Here is a 19,248-nt window from a genome sequence, read left to right as displayed (position 1 = left end):
TGCACTGCGCATGCGCGCAGCGGGGCCCCGCGTCACGTTGCGCAGCTCCGGTCCAATCAACGGAAACTTTCCGAACACAGATTTGTAAGATGGCGACCGCCGAACCGGTGAGCACTTTCTCTAAAGAACATATCAAAACATTTTTTAAGGGGAGGAGGGGGGTGGAGAGACGAGGGTGTGGGGGGTCGCTTGTTGCTTTAAATATAGCACGAAGGATAAAAACAACTTTATGTGTTAGTCACCGACAGGGAGTTAACTAAGTTTGTTATAAGCACACGTGTTGTTATGACTTGTTTCAAGTCTGTGCCACGACCTAAGCGTGAAAGAGGAGTGTGTGTGTGTGTGTGTGTGTGTGTGTGTGTGTGTGTGTGTGTGTGTGTGTGTGTGTGTGTGTGTGTGTGTGTGTCCAACTTTAAGGCTGACGTTACAGCTAACCGACGTGCCGTTCACCTTTACCAACAGACCCGTTCATTACAAAGTTACTAACTCACTCGCTTTAACACGGGTTAGCCGTCAAACTACACACACACACACACACATACAAGAGTTACAGTTGTTCAATGAACTACTGTCAGACTCGGCAATGTTAAATAAATATCGCGGCAAACACAAACAAGTTAAAGTTTGAACTGTCAAACAGGGTTGACAGCTGCGGCCGGAGCTAGTTACGTTAACGTTCATTTTAAGACTTATAAAGTTGTTTTCTCCTTATAAACACTTAATATCTGGTGCATTAAACCGATACCGACTTAAAGACAGGGTATGGTAATGAATTATTAAGCTGACATGTTGTATGAATGTACTTGAAGTGGTGTATAAACAAACATTTTTTGGTTGGGGGGACGTTAGAGACAGTTTTTTTTAAAAAGTTAGCAGCTCAGCTAGCTAGCTTCACGTCCCGGTGAAATGTGTACCAGATGTTCAGATCAGGTTTCACGAGTGGACGCCTCCGTCACGGAATATATAATATATATACTTAAGATATGAATTATCTCGTTTGAGACACTATTTGTTTTAGCAGTGCCGCCATCTGTTTGCCATGTAAAGTTGTAACCGAACTTAAAATGGTCATGTTGTCCAGTCACACCCACGCTGACACACTGGCCTCCTGTGTGTCACTCAGCTCACGGTCTGTCTGCTTCTTAGGAAACCAGCCCTAGTCCATCCCAGCTTGATGATGATGCACCTGAGGAGACCGGACAGGAGATCGTGAGCCCAGATTCCTACATCAAACACCCCCTCCAAAACAGGTCAGGGTCTGCAAATGAATGTGCATGTGACACAACCAGTTTAATTAAGTATTCAAAGAGTGTATAATAAAATCTATACCGGTCAATCAAAGACTCATTTCAGTGCTGCAGAAGTACAATGTGACTTAATATATATTGAAAAACTCACATTATGATATCGATGTTTGGTTAATTTAGGGTCAGCGTGTGCTTTTGTCTTCACATAACTGTTCATGGCAACATTATTGAACTTGAACACATCAGTTAATTAATGAGTGAAGAAGAAACCTAATCACCAACAATACTAATAATAGACTTACCGTAAGATTACGGTAAACACAGGTGTTACCAGTGATACTAATTATGGTTCTGTTCCCAGGGTGCTGCTGCAATAAATAGAACAGAGCCTTAATTAGTATCATTGGTAGCACCTGCGTTGACCCAACTATTTCATGTTGTTATTGTTGTAGTTAAATCAAGTAGACAGTTTATAGTCTATTATTTCAGGCACTTGCTGCTTTTAAATGATCTTTGGGGACATTCAGAATTTGTCTGGGGTATTTTTCACTATTTTTCATAGACATACCAATCAAAGAATTCATTAAATGCAGAATGAATGGTGGAATAATCGGTAATAAAATTAAAAACTAGTTTTAACTGAAGTCATTATGAGGGTTGCAAAATAGTGGGAATTTTCAAAGTTGGAGATTTCCAATGGGAATTAAATAGTGGGAATTTTCAAAGTTGGAGATTTCCAATGGGAATTAACAGGAATTTATCAGAATTAACTGGAATTTATGGGACTAAACAGGAATAAACGGTGAATTTACAAAATTAAAGGTTGGCCCTTAACAGGGAACTTAAATATAATTGGAGAAAATATATTTTAGCATAATCTTGACTAAAACAAACAGATTTCACTATGCTAAGTACACAGTATGCTATTCCTCAATCACAGCACACTGCTTACCTTGGGGCTACTGAGTTAAACTAAATTACCCCCAATTTTCAGTTAATTCCCATAAATTCCAATTAATTTTAATAATTCCCATTGAAAGTCTCTGATTTGGAATATTTCCAAAATTCCAGATTTTAATATCCCATTGAAAGTTTCTGGAAATTTACCTTAAAATGTACCCTTCTTTGCAACCCCATGAAATGTATTACCATTTAAGTCACAATTACTGTATAGTCAAATCAAACTTTACTTTTAATTGTTGCCTCATGGACTGTCAGTAGACATGTACTGCTTTAGTTTTGCGGTGGAATCGAGGCTTTTTACTTCAGAGGCAAAACACAGAAATCACATATATTGGCGGTGTACTGATACACCAGTACCTAATCATTCACTGGCTATACTAGGCTGCTCCCAGATGTACGTGTGTGTGGAACGCAATAAATATAAAGCTGGAAAAACATACCAATTTTCAACTTCAAAGAAAAGTCTAGAGACCCAGGTTTCACAGAACTGTTTGACCTTTAGACACAGTTCAAGGACTTCCTCCACACAGTTGAACAAACAGCTCATGTGGAAATGAAAGCAGGACATGAACTGACCATTCACCAAAAATGTGACCTGTGTTCACGAGGAGGAAGCTGAGCAGTTGTCTGTACAAAGTGAATGATACAAACATGGAAAAAAAGCTCAAACATTCGCGTTCCAGATACATTCAGCAACTGCTGCAGCAAATATCCATTTTTCAACTTGTGAACAATTTCAAGTTATGTGAACATAAATATGAGTTACTGATTATGTTTTGATAATTTCTTAGATTCCTGGCTGTTGTAGCAACTAATTCAATAAGAGTATATGATGTAAAATGTAATAATTTCTAATACTGCAGCAGTAGTTAGTGGTTCTCTGAGTCCAAACAAACGCAGTCTGCTGGATTGGCATCTTTATTTCCCCATAGTAAGAATGTGATTGTCTGCGATAGCCTGCTGACCTGTTCAGGGTGTTTTGGGTTTTCCTCTCAGTCCATACTCGGATACGGTAGATTCCAACTCCCGTCTCTGCTGAATACAAATAAGCAACAATTGAATATTTGATATATATTTATATTCCACAAGGATATTTGTGTCCGAAAGGGTCGAATGGAAAAGAAAGGCCAAACTCAACAGAAAGCCAGTCAGCTAAAAGAAAAGTCACACCCTAAACACTAAAATGGTTTTAATGGTAAAATATTCCCACAACTGGACCATTAAAGTGGCTGAAATGCCTTCATTGTTTGGATGAATTAATATAGTATAACACATATGATTTTCCATACAGACAAGTTATGCTAGTACAGGTCAAACAACACAAGCCTGTTTACATTTATTCATTTCCTTGACCTGCCTATTTCTTTACATGGTCATGGCGAGCCTATCCCAGCATGCATTTGACAGCAAGGACAGCTCCATGTAAGGAACTGTGCATATGTGCTGCCTCAGATTATTCTGTAGTGTACAACATTCAAATATTTAACCAGACAAGTTAAGAAGGAATACACAAATGTGCCATAAACTGAAGCCGACTATTGGATTATCATATTTGCTTATCAGGCGTTCTGTGATGCAACTCAAGAAAAAGTAATTTGTATGCGTTGACTTATTCCATCCTTTCCTGGACTCTGCTCTCTTTTTAAAAAAAAAACCCACTCCAAACCCACTGACAGACTCGCTGCTTTAATGGATTTTTTAATTCTGTCAGCAGTCACAGTTTTCTTTATTATTCCTCAACCTAAAGAGCGTAAGGCAGTTACTGAGCCATAAGAGGATTCAGCCTTGAACAAGTGTGAAACAGTGTCATAAATAATTAAAGTAAGAGAGTGATGGCTTGATTTACACAACAGTTTGTGTCAGCAGCATCCAGGTGCATCCATACGTCACTCATTTGCGCTGAAGCTCAATGGCTTTTGGTTACTTTTGTTTACCTCATGTTTAATTAGGAGCTTGTTACACTTATGTAAATGTCACTCTCTTTTTTTTGTCTGTTTTCACCCAACAGATGGTCTCTGTGGTTCTTCAAGAATGACAAGAGCAAAACATGGCAGGCCAACCTGAGACTTATCTCTAAGTTTGACACGGTTGAAGATTTCTGGGCGTAAGGAGCAATAAATCTCTCTGAGTCTCTTTGTTTTCCTGTACTTCAATGGAGTGACTGAGGCAGTAAAATGTCATGACTGTATAGTGTGTTTTGAAATACTGTTGAATCAGCATGTTTTATTAATGCTTTGCTGTCTTCATTTCAGTCTCTACAACCATATCCAGTTGTCAAGCAACCTCATGTCAGGATGTGATTACTCTCTTTTTAAGGTGCGTTTAATTTATTTAACATTTATGTAAATGTGAAAAGTCTTGCATGCAAATATCCTCTCTGGTGGTGAGAAAAATACTAAAATAACCATAAAACCCTATAAAACGTCTGCCTTTCAACGTGGAAGATCAGGAGACATACTGTGCCTCACATGTGGCAGCTGGTCACCCGGATTGCAAGAAGATAAAATCATCTTTTGGCGGATATTTGAAAAACTGCAGTCTCAAAATGTTATTTCAAACCGATATCATTGTGGGAATAATTGGCATAGAATTGAAGATTGCAAATAAAGCTCCTGCTAACAGAACAGTACCTGACAACAACAGCGTCATTACTGGAAGGTAGACAAACAATGACAGCCGCGGAAAGGATTTCAATCAGACTCAATTTGTCACCGTCAGTTCAGAGCTCGTTCAACCAGATGTAGTGACGTGAGAGAGGAGCGTGTGGAAGGAACAGAGCATCAATACTGTTTGAGTTGAGTTTTTTTAGGAGCAGATAGAGCTTTAGAAGAGGGTGTTTACCAAATATTTAACCATCACTGGACACATGTTGAGTACTGGCTACCTTTTGTAGTTTTCTAGCTGCAAGCTTTTCATCAGATTTAAGGAATTTCTGTATAATTATCGAAGAGTTGTAACATGTCTTACACACAGTGTTGAAATCAAGCTGAAAGATCACCTTTTATAGGCTGTTTTTGATATTTTTGTGCCATGGTTTGGAATTGACAATTTGAACCATTGCGGCAGGATGGCATTGAACCCATGTGGGAGGACGAGAGGAACAAGCGGGGCGGGCGCTGGCTGATGACGCTCAACAAGCAGCAGAGGAGATCAGACCTGGACCGCTTCTGGCTGGAAACTGTAGGTTTGGCCACGATGCTTTGTATCCTGTTTAGTGTTGTTGATATGAGATGATGAGTTGATACTATTAATCATTTCTGGAGCCTCTTCCCAAGGTAGTACATTCATTACCTGCTGGCAGCCAGAATTAAATGTACCACTTTTATCATTACGTTTGTCACTGCTGAAATGACTGATTACATCCTCTCGTACCTTTTTAACACTGAAGTGAGACATTTTAGAATTATCCTCTTTTACAACAAAATATTTTTATGATATCTAAAAAAAACAAAACAACTAATGCTGAGTTGCTGCTAAGGGGTCATCAAATAAGAGCAAGTGTTTCAGAAGCGTCCTAGAAGCAGGTCCACGCTTGACTCTGCGGGGAATACGCGGCGGGTCCATTTTGACGGCTCGCGTCAATCTGCACAGAGCAGCTCGAGCTGGCCAGAAGTCAGACACAGAAAGCTCATAGATTTTCAAAATAAAACAACCGGTCATAAAAACTGCTAAAAGGGAAACAGGGAAGCGTTGCGGCTGCAGCGTTACAGAGACATGTCCTGTGAGGTTTCAGCATCACTCTTTAACTATATGTGAAGCTGGAAACAAAACGCTTATTAATGATTGTGGACAGTTTCAAATGAATGGTTGCTGAGCTGAGATACTGAGTAGTCTTGGAGGGTTCTGCTTAGTCCCGATCCAGGACCTGCAAAACAGCTTTTACACTCCCTTAAAGTGGTTTTTGCCTTTTTTTTTTAAAGATGAGATGGAAACCACTTTCGTGACTTAGTGAACATTGAAATCACATGACTAATCAGTCACGTTAATACATTTTTTTCACCGGTTGAGGCTCAACTGCCGCTCTTTTAAATTCATCATCTTGTTGCAACATCTTCTTCTGGTTTTCCAACGGGAGAATTGGCACCGCTTAATGCTGATCTTGTAATCCTATCCTAATATTCACGGTTAGTTAACGGTAGTTGGCGGAAACAAGCGTTCATTTGTATTTTCTTTTGCCAAATTACTTGGAGTTCTGTTCAAATTTCTGATACATTTGAATGGAAATACTGCCACGGATCAGATGGCAGAAGTCTTTATCAGGAGGCTGGAGTGCTGCCACTGGTGGCCAGGGGTCATATTGTAGTAATACTAGTGATTTAAACGCTAATATCATTAATGCTCCATCTGGCAACACTGAGTGCTCCACTGCTGAGCCATCGTTTTTATTTCCTGTCAGAATAATTAGGCTTTTTTTGCTTTACAGCCTTCTCATAGTGCATAGTTTTGCCCACTCCTATTGTGTTTCTGACATTCTTCAACTGTTATGACCGGATCTGTGACTGAAATGTCCTGGTTCTGGCACATATCTGCGCACCATGATGCATAATAAACAGTCCTGGATCAGGGCCGGTGCTGCTGAGCTCAAAGATTGATCATTCAAACTCCTGTACTTTGTTCTGAGTCCTGTGCATGGCTTTTCTTTTCCTGTCTAGTCTAAGGCCGATTAGTTCAGTTTAATAGTGTGTATTATGTGTTCAAATATCCTCATCAGAATGCTGAAAAGTGTCGTGGGGATAAGATGGGTTTGGATTATTTCTTGTTTCGAAGGAGAAAACTAAATAAATTAAAATATTAATATTGTTTTGTTTTGTTTTTGTTTTCCACCAGCTCCTTTGCTTAGTCGGAGAGGCCTTTGACGACTACAGCGATGACGTCTGCGGAGCCGTGGTCAACATCCGCACAAAAGGAGATAAAATAGCCGTCTGGACATCAGACTATGAGAACCGCGAAGCTGTGACACACATAGGGTGAGTCGGGTTTCCATCGACAAATACAAGTAACGACGTTCTCTGCATCTTACAGTGTCTTTTTCCTGTCAACAGGAGAGTTTACAAGGAGCGCTTGGGGCTTCCCATGAAGATGACTATTGGCTACCAATCTCACGCAGACACAGCTACCAAAAGTGGTTCAACCACCAAGAACAAATTTGTTGTTTGAGAAATGCCCTACGTGCCTCTTTCATTTTCTTGTCTTATTTGTTGTTGGTGCGTATGTTTACTTTGCTGCAAAGACTGTGCGGAATACAATCCAGAAGACAAAACCCAGCCTGAGACTACATGCCAAATGTTTCCATAACCTGCCCAGGACTTCTCTTCCTAAACACTAACAATGAGAGGTATTAATAGTAGAGAAGATTTAGAGTGCCTCATACTCTACTAAAGAAACTTGTGTTGATTTTTTTTTTTTTTAATTCAGGGAATCCTGAAATGCAAACAAAATGTACATTTCTACAGCATTGTTCTTTTGCTGTAATCCTTAATGACATTAAACCCTTTTAATTTATTATTAATTTGCCTGCATATTAGATTAGACTTTTGTTTTATGCTTTGCGTTGAACTGTTGCACGTAATCAACCTTTTAAAAGTATTTCATGACTCATATTCATTTGAGTGTTAATATAATTAAAACATTGGTTTTGCAATTATTAGTTGTTAAATTGTGTAATTTTTCATTGCAACCTGTAATAAGTACTTTATTACATTACATTACATTTGCATTTTGACCTGCAGTGCCATATTGTAGGATCTTCTAGCCACTGATGACGTCATAGTAGATCATCTAACAATTTTCTACCGATGGTCTGCATTCCCACTGTAGGAAATAAGAAGACTAGGGCAGACACAAGCTCAGAGAAACAGGGATGTCCCTCAGACAGATTCCATGTAGCTTCAGACTCACCATAGCTGGTGCAAATGTGACAAATTTCAAACCTACTTGCATCCCATCATCCTGAGATCCCTTAAAATGTCAGTGTAAAAGGAACTTGGAAAGAAAAGGTTATTTTAGGCAATATGGCTTCCCATCTCAGTTCATCGCCACCTTTAAAAATGTCACTTCCACATGACAAATGTCATCACGTTCTCAAACATCAGCATTCTTTAAGCCAGCGGCCGGTGCATCCGCAACAAGATCCTTCTTGATCTGATGAAGCGTTAAGTGACTGGTGAAGCTTCATTAGGTCCTTGTTGAAGTTCTGGTGTGGTTGTGGTAATAACCTTTAAAGGCCAGCTGATCCATCATGGAAGATGTTATGCAAGCATGCACCTAATTGATAAACACAGTAGTAAGTAAAATGTATGTTTATAGACATTACAAAGTCAACACGTATAAAAAATGATGTAGGAAACATCACACATCCAGAGCATAGAGATCGGAGGGGAAAGTTCTGTATCAAACACAACAATGAAGTGCACTAGAGTTGACCACAAATATAATTCATGTATGTAATATATAAATTCTGTATTAATAACAGTAGAAAATGGACATGGACTTTTCATAATTGCACATTGCTTTAATATAAGTATCTCTAATAATATGAACACCATAACATTTCATTTTCAATTCAGTAATTTTTTTATTTTAGTAAATGTATTATGGTTTGATTTGGTTTCTCAGTGATCATAATGTCACAAAATGTTATTTGTTATTAGTGTGAATATTAAAAATGGTCAGAAATACAACTCATCTAATTTTCTATGCATCTCATCTTTCACCTCAACACATGTATTGACAGAGGAACCAAGATCAGAGATAATTTTTTCTCCCACTACCTGTGAAATCAAGAATAGAATTTAAAAAATCCTTCTGCTTACCTACAACGCATTTAATGGTCACACACAATCGTATTGTATCATATCTATCTAGTACCCCATACTGCGGTCAAAATACAGGGTTCCTTTATTGTACAATATCTAAGGTTTTTCCCTCTCCTTACCCTCACTTAGTTGTGCTGCTATAAGTTTAGACTGTTGGGAGAATTCTCATGATGCACTGAGCTTTTCTCTTCCTCTCTCTCCCTCTCCATCTGTACACTTTGTCCCATTATTGCATGTTACTTGCATCTAACTCAACTTCTTCCCAGGAGTTTTTCTGCTTTCTCGCCAGGTTCTCATGGATTGTGGAAATGTCGCCTAGATTAGCAACTGGTCGAGCCTGCTGCTGTGACCCTGCTTGACGTCCACTACAAATATTATTATCATTATTACTAAACGTAGTCATATCTCCATCAAAGGTTAGAGTTATAGTCATCATCATCCCCTCCAACACAACCGGTCGTGGCAGATGGCCGCCCACCGTGATCAAGGTTATTCTGTTTTTCCTTGCCACCTTTGCCAAGTGCTTGCTCATGGTGGGAATTGTTGGGTCTCTGTAAACAGTATTGTAAAGTACGGTCTAGACCTGCTCTATATGGAAAGTGTCCGATCACTTCTATTATGATTTGGCGCTATGTAAATAAAATTGAATTGCATTGAATTGAATCTTTGATAATGAATGCATCTGTTACTGAGCATCAGTTTATTAGCTACACCTAAAATTAATGCCATCTCATACAACAGCCCTGCAATGAATCCTGCCTTGAATTGATTTTTATGTTCAGAGGTGTTGATTCAACTTCAGTAAAGCATTTGTAAAGCTACGACATAAAATTAAATCTGCTTTGCAACAGTCACATCTTGGATTTATTGAAAACCGTCCATCAACACAGATGAATAAAATATTTTTAATCTTTCTGTTATGAATAGTAATAAAACCCAAATAACCCAATCTGCACAGACAGGCAAACACAAGGCCACTGACATGGTCACTTTATTAAATGGGGTGACAGACTAACCTTGGCAGCGATGAATACAATCAGTGTGGTAAATTGAATTGAGCACAGTTTCTCGGGCTCCAGTCGTCCCCCTGTAGCTGCAGGGCCTCCTTGTTTTCCAATCAGAGGCACTTATCAAAACCCCAAACCCTCTGATGTGAGACAACGGGCCAAACCAATCGGGCAGAAGGACATAATCCAACAAGAGAAATATGAAAGGCTGAAATCAGAATAGACTTCCAAGACAATAATATTGGTAAAGTAGTTTGTTTTAGAGTTATAACTTCAACTGTATCTGGCAGAAAATCGCAAAGAGCCAAAACATAAAATATGATTACTGTGGAATATTTATCTAGCTGACTTGTTTTAAAGCTGCACTGGGCACTTCTGTCAATTCTGTGGCTCTAGGCAAGTTTTAATAGGTAATCATTTCACTGCTGTCCATCACTTCACACTGGAGGGAGCTGCAACCCCATTTAACTTTAAACTGGTGTTTGTATGAGGCCAGTAGGCAGTATGGAGATAAATTTGTTTACATATGCCATATAAGTTCACATCTTGCAGGCTTTCATATTAAAAAAAGCAGTGATTCCGGTGTTGTGTGGATTATACTGCAGTCTTGTCTATCTGTCTGGGTATTTCCTATCTGGGGCTTTGATGGTGGCAGCTCACAATTTAGAGAAAAATAAATTAACTTAGGCAGCAACACAAGCTGAAAAATGTATTGTGTGTGTGCAACGGGTGCAGAGGGAATTTCAGACAATCAACAAAAAGGAACTTTTTTGTGTTTCTTAGTGTATGTTGCAGCCATGATTAGGACATTACATTGTCTAATGGCCTTACAGCTAAAGGATCTTAGCCAGAGTCATTTGTGAATCTCAGTGCTTTATCAGCTTGCCATTCTGTATATGGTTGATCAATTTCCCCAGGGTCCATAGGGCCACGCATTTCTCTCCCAGTAGTATTAAAGATCAATGGTGGAATTTGTTAACCCAGATTAAATGAATGAAGAGGGTAATCAGAGAGACAGTTAGCCTACATTTGTGGCTTTTCTTGGATTACATTTAAAGCCCGGACACACACATACACTTGAACATATATATATATATATATATAGAAGGACCCTTGAGACACTACCACTGCATAAACACAGAACATAATTGTGCAATGTAGACCAGTCAGTGAACACACGGTTTCAGTATTGATCCAAACTCCCAGTGCATCTGTCAGAGCCAGCGTAGGCTCTGTACTGTACAAAGCCCAGCTCCTGATAGCCAACTTAGAAGAAACATCATATTATTCCCATGTTAGTTTCGTATTGTTGGTTCCCAGTGCAGTGTAGGATTGATTTGAACATTTTATTGATCATCTTTAAGGTGCATCTTGGAGCTCCTAGTTATTTCGCTTGTAGCTGAAGGAGATTTCTGGTCCCATGAGCAACTTTCTAACTTTGTGTATTGCTTTAATTCTCTGAAAGGCTTTCTTACCAGGCCAAGCAGCGCCGGTCCTGGCCACATTTGCGCCCTGGGTGAACCCCCCCCGAGGCGAACATTTTCTCGTGCGCCCTAACGGCCGCCCGTGCGCCCCTGGATGCGCCGTGCGCCCCTGGATGCATGCGCCCCCATCGGTCTGTCCGATGCCCCCCTCTGCCTTGTCAACACCCCGCTCCCGGGGCGCCCGCTCCGCTAACTTAATGAGCGGTATCGAAAATTACCGAGGTTTTTTGCTTTTTCGGGCGTTCGTGCGCCCCCCACGGAGAATGCGCCCTGGGCGGCCGCCCACATTGCCCATAGCTAGGACCGGCCCTGAGGCCAAGAAATAGTTTTTAGGCATTTTAGGAAACTTATTTATGTTTTTGGCAAGAGTTAAAAGTTTGATACTACTATGACATCCATTAAATATGATACTAAAAGCCAGGCGATGTTAGCACGTTAGCTTATTAGCTTAAAGAGGAATCACGGGGAAAAAAACTACCCAGGCCCTGTCCAGAAAAATAAGTCTGCCTAGCTGCACCTCTAAAGCTCACTAAATAATTAGCTGTATCTTAATTGTTTAATTTGTACCAAAACAATTCAAAAAAATATATTTAACATCTCTCTGTGTTAAACCGTACACATACACATGTTTGTTAAGATACTTCCATCAGTACATTTCTATGTAGTACATTATGTACACTATGTACTTCCTGGTGAAGTGCACATACAGTGACAGTATAAAGAATGGTCAGAGCATTATTAATGTCACCCAAGGTTAAGGTCATTGGTGTGGATGCCAAGTCGGCGTCCACACTATTGTTCTTCAAATCTTTATTATTATTTTTCTTCTTCCGTACGTTTTTCGGCATTTAACTAGCTATTAATGTCAATAAGGTTTCTGGAGCGCTGTTTTGAAGCTGAAAAGATGCAGACGTGGATCATCGCAGACCTAAAAATTCACCCTTAGTACAGTTGTCATGAAAGGGAAATTAGCTATTGAGACCAAAACTGTTGTCTGAACCAGGCTGGAAACATGTTTATTTCTGCTGTGAAGTTGAACATTTCAGTTAGTTTGGACTGACTCTCAGAGAATTACAGTTTTTAGCGCTTCCACATTGGCAAGGCTACTGTGCTCTCAGCAGAAATGACGATTGCGACATTTCACCACTTCTTTTTTCTCAAATTTCAATTACCACCAACAAATGATGGCCAAAATATAATTATGAAGCATATATGCAATTTCTATTTGTACATTGCAGTATTCATCTCAACCGCTTCGCCAATTTTCACAACAGCGGTTGTCCCTCCCCTTCCACTACGTAGCTAAAATGGCAACCTTTGAGGGTGAGAAGTGTTTAACATTGCACAACTCAACTTTTTGATCATTACGAGTACACTGCACACTGCATTTTGTTATAATTCTCAGTGTGAATGCATTTATGCACTCAAAAAAGCAAGTGTAAGTATGGAAGTAGGCAAATCAAGCGTTAGTGTTAGGGCTAAATTAAGCAAACTTAGTTGTAGCTTCATATTAACTGTACAGACATGAGTGATGTACGTATCTCATCTAACTCTTGGCAAGAAAGTGAATGACTGTACCGGTATCTCCCAAAATGTCAAACTATTCCCATGAGCCATCTGTTTTGGTGAGTGGTCAGTTTGTGACTTTCAGAATCTGACTTTTACTCATTTAATCATTGCTCCAAACCACTTTACCCTTTTCTTCTTCCCTTTGCTAATTGAAAAATTGACATTTAGTGTGCATTGTGGTAATTAACACAGTGATTTGTTTCTTTAATACAGTTGTTCTCGATCCTGTCCTCAGGACCCGCAGTGCTGCAGGTTATCTATCTTACTAGGTGGTTAATTGCTGTTAATTACATTCACCTGGCATTGCAGGTGTCAGTCAGTCCTTCATTAGGCGTCTCGAATAAAAACCGGCATGGCTGTGAAAACAGCAGGATGGAAAACCGCTGCTTTGAAAAGCAAGTGAGGATTTCTCCTTGCTTAAACTTAAGTGGGTCAGTCAATGAGTTTGAGCAAAGCTTGAAGACAATCAATAGAATCTCTCATTAATTTGAGCCATGCATTCATCTAACTTTCAAAAGATTCGGAGCTCACAACTGGCAGGGTTCACACAAACTGGAGATAATGAGTGTATCCTTTTGTGATGTTTCATGGTGTTTGCACTCGCAGTTATGTATTAAATTGGCTGGTATAGCCCCCCTGTGCACTCCCTGCGTCATTCATCTGTGACAAATGAACTTGAGAGATTTAGTAGTCATATTTAATTTGTTGTCTCGAATCACTGAGGTGAATATTTTCCTAATAATCAGTAATCAACACTTCACTATGGCCCACCCACAATCCACTGCCAGTGTGTTGAGTGACTTCAGATTAAAAGCTGTTTGACTGATATTGGATTGTTTAGGCTGATACTGAAATCAAAGACAAAACATACAATCCTGAGGATCACATTGGTTTGGATGAATTTTGACCAAAATATATACTAAGCAGGATATTTTACAGTTGAAAAATTAACTATGTGATGGTGTGAATTACATATAACTTAATTTAGATTTCATATTTAGATCTGGATCTTTGTTTTCCAGGAAATTCAGCCTCTCCTCTTGTCTCTCCTTCTCTCCGTTATGTGCCTGTTGTCCTCGTCTCTCTCTCCCATTTTGTGCTTTGGCATCGTTTCTCCTGTGTATTTGATTAGTGAGCTTGAGCTTTGCCTCTTGAAATTGCAGTACAGACAGTAAGGGCGACAAGATTCTAGACAGACTGTAAACAAATATGAAGAATGTGGATCCAAGGAGACGCCAAGAAACTTGCAGGTGTAGGATCTGTGAGTCAAATTACCTCCTCTCCCATGCAGACCTGGAAAGAGGACAGTAACACGAGCACACAAGTAACCTGTGGCATACTACAATTTCAGTGCCATGATTCATTCTCTTTTTAGAACAGTTTTGATTTCCACCAACTCCTGGAAGCTCTTTACCTGCTCTAATATGTTCATTAGAGCATATTGAACATATTAGTTTCTTTAAAACAGCTACCTGTTGCAGTGTTTGGAATTAAGGTTAATGAGACAACAGTAACGTTGTAGGCCAGAAAACCAAAACAATGGGCTGAAAGTTGCTAAAACTCCCCCCGTAGAGCTGAGAATGAACTGATTGATAATTCTCTGTAGGTTCATCACTACGAGCAACTCTTTTCCCATACACATAGTCCTTTGATCCATTGTGAACATAAATATATTTATTATGCAGCTTTAAAAAGGTGATTCTCCTAATTAGCAGTGAAATCACCTTGATGTTTTGGGGATTCGAAATGTACAGTCAACTGGAAACCATGAGCTACAGAAAGTTTTAATTACAATCCATTACATATATAGTACATTAGCAGTGTATTAATCCCATACTAGTGTATCTTCACACTGGAAACATGCATACTTTGGGTTTGCTGCTGTTCAACAATCCCATTTAAAATGAAATAAATAAGAGCTGCCCAAAAAAGTTAAATAACACAGTACAACTGTAAAGATATTGAGAAAAACGAAAGACACACATTCTCTCTGTGAAGTATAACTTATAATTGTTGCAGCTTGAATGTCGACGCACCCATTATTTTCTGTCAGTACAAAACTGTAAAGACTGTTCATTTATTTTGGATACTGACTGCAAAAAGAAAAAAAACAGTATGGCAATTAGTCTAATGGTGCATACTGTATACAGTTAGTATGAATGAAAGAATTGGGACACCATTTATTATCCCAGTAGGCTTAAAATAACAGAAACCCTCTGGGATGCAATTCAAAGAGTGATCCCCTCCTTGTAGTTGGTGCACAAGACATTTTACAGAAAAAATAAGCCTGAAATTGTAATTCTTAGGCAAGCAGAAATTGAAGAAACGATGTGATACTTTAAGGCACTAAGGCTAGAGGGCAAAGCATATTATGTTCACAATCTTTAGGATGATCTAAACTCCAGGCCAGCAGTGCCCTATAAGGACTTCAGCAACGTTATTGCTGCATGGATATTCTTTAAAACTTCTTCTTTCCAGTACTAGTATGTCAGTGAGTGCTTTTGCCATGGCAAACTAGATATTTATCATTGGTGCACCCAGAGGGAGGCCCTAACCTTAACACAATTAGAGTTGTAGTGATTTTCTTGTCATTATTGGAATCTTGCTGTGTGGTGTGGTACAGGGAGAGGCTAATACAACACTTACAGTACTGTTTTCCAATAAGTCATGTGTGTAAAACATGCGTTCGGCCGCATTAACATTTTTTTTTCTTGTTCTGAATGCCTCCAGTACTTCACAGTCACTAGCTGCCTTTGTGCGCTTGGCTTGCGTTCACCAACTGATGCAGCCTCCAACTATTCAACACCCACCTCGGAGCCACTTGTCACTTTTTCACGGTTGTTATCTCCCAGTAATTCCCAAACAAGTGCTAAGACTCCATAAAGGATTGTGCACAATAAATTAGCTTTGTGTTTTTTGTCTGTGTGTGTGTTTAATTGCTCCTCTGAGGCGTACGCAGAACCAAATTTTGTTTGAGCTACACAACTACAACTGAAATTATACAATATTCTGAGCATAAGTCTGGATAATGAACAGCTGAAGTAATTATAAACGCTGCTGTGCGGGATTGCAATCGGAAAAGAAGGGCTATTTTAGTTTTTTATGTTCATTTTAGTGTCTTCTTTTTCTGTAAATACATTTAAAAGCTTAAAATTTGCCAGTTATCATGACATTATCACAATAAGCTGGATATTAGGCAACCAACATGAGGCTCTGCTCCCATGTCGTTCCATTAATGTCCTGTTTATTGCTCTGTGGCCTGACTCCTTATCCTCGGATCACCGTCTCCGTGTTCTCATTTGCCAGATATCAGTGGTAAAATAATGTCATTACTCGTGCTGAACACCCATCTGCTTGTTATTACAGGCAGTTACCGGGTTTTTGCTTCTCCCTCCTGACCCATTTGGATGGAACAGAGTTTGCAGTGTTTCTTGCAGTTGCGGTTAAGTCACAGGGCACTTGACCAGTGATAAAGTAGTTAATACACCTGCCCTCTATGCTAACCAGACACTTAATCCTCCACCTTCCAACAACCTGCATCTCGTTCTCTATAGCAGAGTCTTGCTGTGAAAAAAAATAATCACAGCAACAGAAACATTTTAGACTTTAGGGTCATTGTAAATTCTGCCATTAATAAAACAGTACACGGTTCAGTGTTTGTTTTCTTGTGTGGTGGAGTTTTCCCGAAGTTCCTTTTCATCTATGTTTAATGTCCAGTTAGAGATTATAAATATAATAACTCATATGGACTCAAATGATATGCAGTAATGCACACACACACACACACACACACACACACACACACACACACACACACACACACACACTGTAAGCTTAGTTTAGTATTAAGGTTAAAAGCTGACTGTCCAAAGGTAAAACAACCCTATCCTATCAGGACCACCTGACTCTCCCCCTAGTCTTGCTGGTTTCTTGGCAACCTGACCAAGATGACAAGTCTCCACTAAGTACACTCAGCCAAGAAATAGTGCCAGCATGTATCACCACAACAAAATATATCATGCTACATAGCAAGTGATCTATCTAAACAACATTTACGTGATATAAATGTTCTCACCTGTCCCTCTGCAAGAAACTGTATATCAAACTATTCTGTCAAAAAGACCCTGACCACAAAGACACACTCCAGACACATGGAAACAGTTTCTAACATATTCACCTTTTAGTAAATGTCAAATAATGTTGCACTTTTTTTAAGAAGCAAGCCAGACCTAACTAAACATCTCCATGTTGGAGCCTGACCTTTTAAGCAGATTTCTGACCGCTCAGAGTGGAGATACATAACCTGACTCAACCCCGGTACAGCAGCAACAACCATGGCTGAGCACACGTTTGTTTAAAGGCAAGCTGTCACACAACCTAACATCACACCTGAGGCCTTATGTAACCGTAGGTCCCAGACCACCAGGAAGCTGGTCAGGCATCAACTAGGGACATGCTGCTACATCAGTGGAGGGCAAATGGACTTGTGGAAGGTGGATGGTTTATGTAACTTCAGTTGTTGATGCATGTTGACCATTTCAAAATGTCCAAAAGAGAAGAAATGGGAATCTTCCCAAGATCTGTCCACAACACTGCCGTGGTCAAGCATATCCCTGTTAATAACAAAGGATATCCATGTACTGACTACCCCCATCATGACCCGAACATTGTCCAAGGGCTTGCTGAGGCACAGAACACCTTTGGCATGATGAAGTCAAGATGGCTTGATTGTTTTCTTCAAGGCCGTGGAGGTGATACCAAATGGTGCGCCTTCTGTCCCTGTTGTTTCTGCCTTTCTGCACAACGTCTGCATGAGTGCAGGCGACATTTATGATGTAAGCCAGATGCTTGTGACCCTGAGGCTCCATCGCCACCAGGCTCTGAGACGATGGAAGGGAGTCATTTTGAAAGGAGAAACCGACCTGCAGCCTGTCAGTCAGACCTTTTGATTTAAGGACGTATGTTTATTACTTTTTAAGGCACACACAATAACTTCCATGTTGTTATTTCCCTAATTTCTCTGTTGTTCTTTCACAGCCTGTGTTGTCGGTTTTTTCCCCATGTGGTCTGTTTTGGGGGTTTTTTTGTCTCTGGGACAAACCAACAACATTACACTGTGTGTAAATTTATGGAAAATAACGACTGGGGGTGTCCCTGAGCAAGATATTAAACCCTTGTGGCTTTGACATTGGTGTGAGTATAAGTGATTGTGCCCTGATGTCTGTGTAACGGTGTTTCTCTGCAGAACTATTGTCACTTTATTGAAGGTGTTTGATTGAAATTTTTGAGAAAACATCTGTTTCACTGCAAAACCTTGACTGAAATTTTCAGTGAATTTACTGAATTTATTCAAATTATGATATTTTAATTTCATTTTGCAGCTGTTTGGCAGACGCTGCTGCCAAACATTGGGCTTTTGTTGGGACAATTATATTTACAGTGTAAGTAACTGGAGAGGTGAACCACTTCAGCTGAACATCTGTGTCCTTGTCTTTTTAAAAAAAAGAAATACATCTTCAACTTATGGTGATAAAAAGTTCAACTTTATATGGTGAACAATGAAAATAAAGGTTGCATATAGCACAATAAATGAATAATTTGAAGACAAGCTCAAGACATAATTACATTATGCATCTTGGGTTTCACTTTACGTTCTCACATTTCTCGGCTTCATGAAATGTTTTTTTTTTCCTCTGCCTCCCTAATCTCCCTAATAACAAGTCCGCTGCAAAGAGTGGGTACAGCAAACAGATATTAATTACTACAGGTATTAATACAGGACAAATTAGATGATTGCTAAAATGACTTTTACTTCATAAGGCATAATTACTGTCATCCAAATCTGGCAGAGTGTGTGCTCCTCATTTATGAAAAGGGCTGTCAGTCTCAAATTAAGTTTACAGTCTCTTCATCTGACCTTTTTGAGTTAAATAATAATAAAAAAAAATCTAAATGTCATGTACCCTATGTTTTAATCACTTGAGATATTACTACACTACTTCCTGTTTATCAATCTAAAATGTCAGAATGCGAGTCGCTTGTAATTATAGCCTTGCCTCTGTCATTATTTGCCATCACTCAAGAAAATATTCTCTACATTTTTTTGGCAGGAGTCTTAATCGTGCAGACATGAGTAGAATAACTATGAACTGCTTTGTCATTA

The 19,248-nt window shown here is 39.4% G+C and overlaps 1 protein-coding gene across 1 annotated transcript; it reads left to right on the top strand.

Moving 5' to 3' along the window:
- On the top strand, positions 1-7,373 carry eif4eb (eukaryotic translation initiation factor 4eb). Its single transcript, XM_010744152.3, has 7 exons — positions 1-107; positions 1,147-1,250; positions 4,219-4,314; positions 4,463-4,526; positions 5,277-5,390; positions 7,038-7,177; positions 7,253-7,373. Exons 1-7 carry the CDS (start codon positions 90-92, stop codon positions 7,365-7,367), a joined length of 651 nt encoding a protein of 216 aa, XP_010742454.2. The 5' UTR covers positions 1-89; the 3' UTR covers positions 7,368-7,373.
- The last annotated feature ends 11,875 nt before the right edge of the window (positions 7,374-19,248 follow it).

The sequence above is a fragment of the Larimichthys crocea genome, chromosome XXIV, assembly GCF_000972845.2.
Source record: "Larimichthys crocea isolate SSNF chromosome XXIV, L_crocea_2.0, whole genome shotgun sequence".
Classification (NCBI taxonomy): domain Eukaryota; kingdom Metazoa; phylum Chordata; class Actinopteri; family Sciaenidae; genus Larimichthys; species Larimichthys crocea.
Note: the sequence above shows the minus strand (reverse complement) of the source record. Positions and strands in the feature narration are given on the sequence as shown.

Bases quoted from the DNA above. Each gene is read 5' to 3' on its own strand.
- eif4eb (XM_010744152.3), top strand. The intron at 4,527-5,276 runs GTGCGTTTAATT...CCATTGCGGCAG, and splicing joins GTGATTACTCTCTTTTTAAG to GATGGCATTGAACCCATGTG. The intron at 5,391-7,037 runs GTAGGTTTGGCC...GTTTTCCACCAG, and splicing joins ACCGCTTCTGGCTGGAAACT to CTCCTTTGCTTAGTCGGAGA.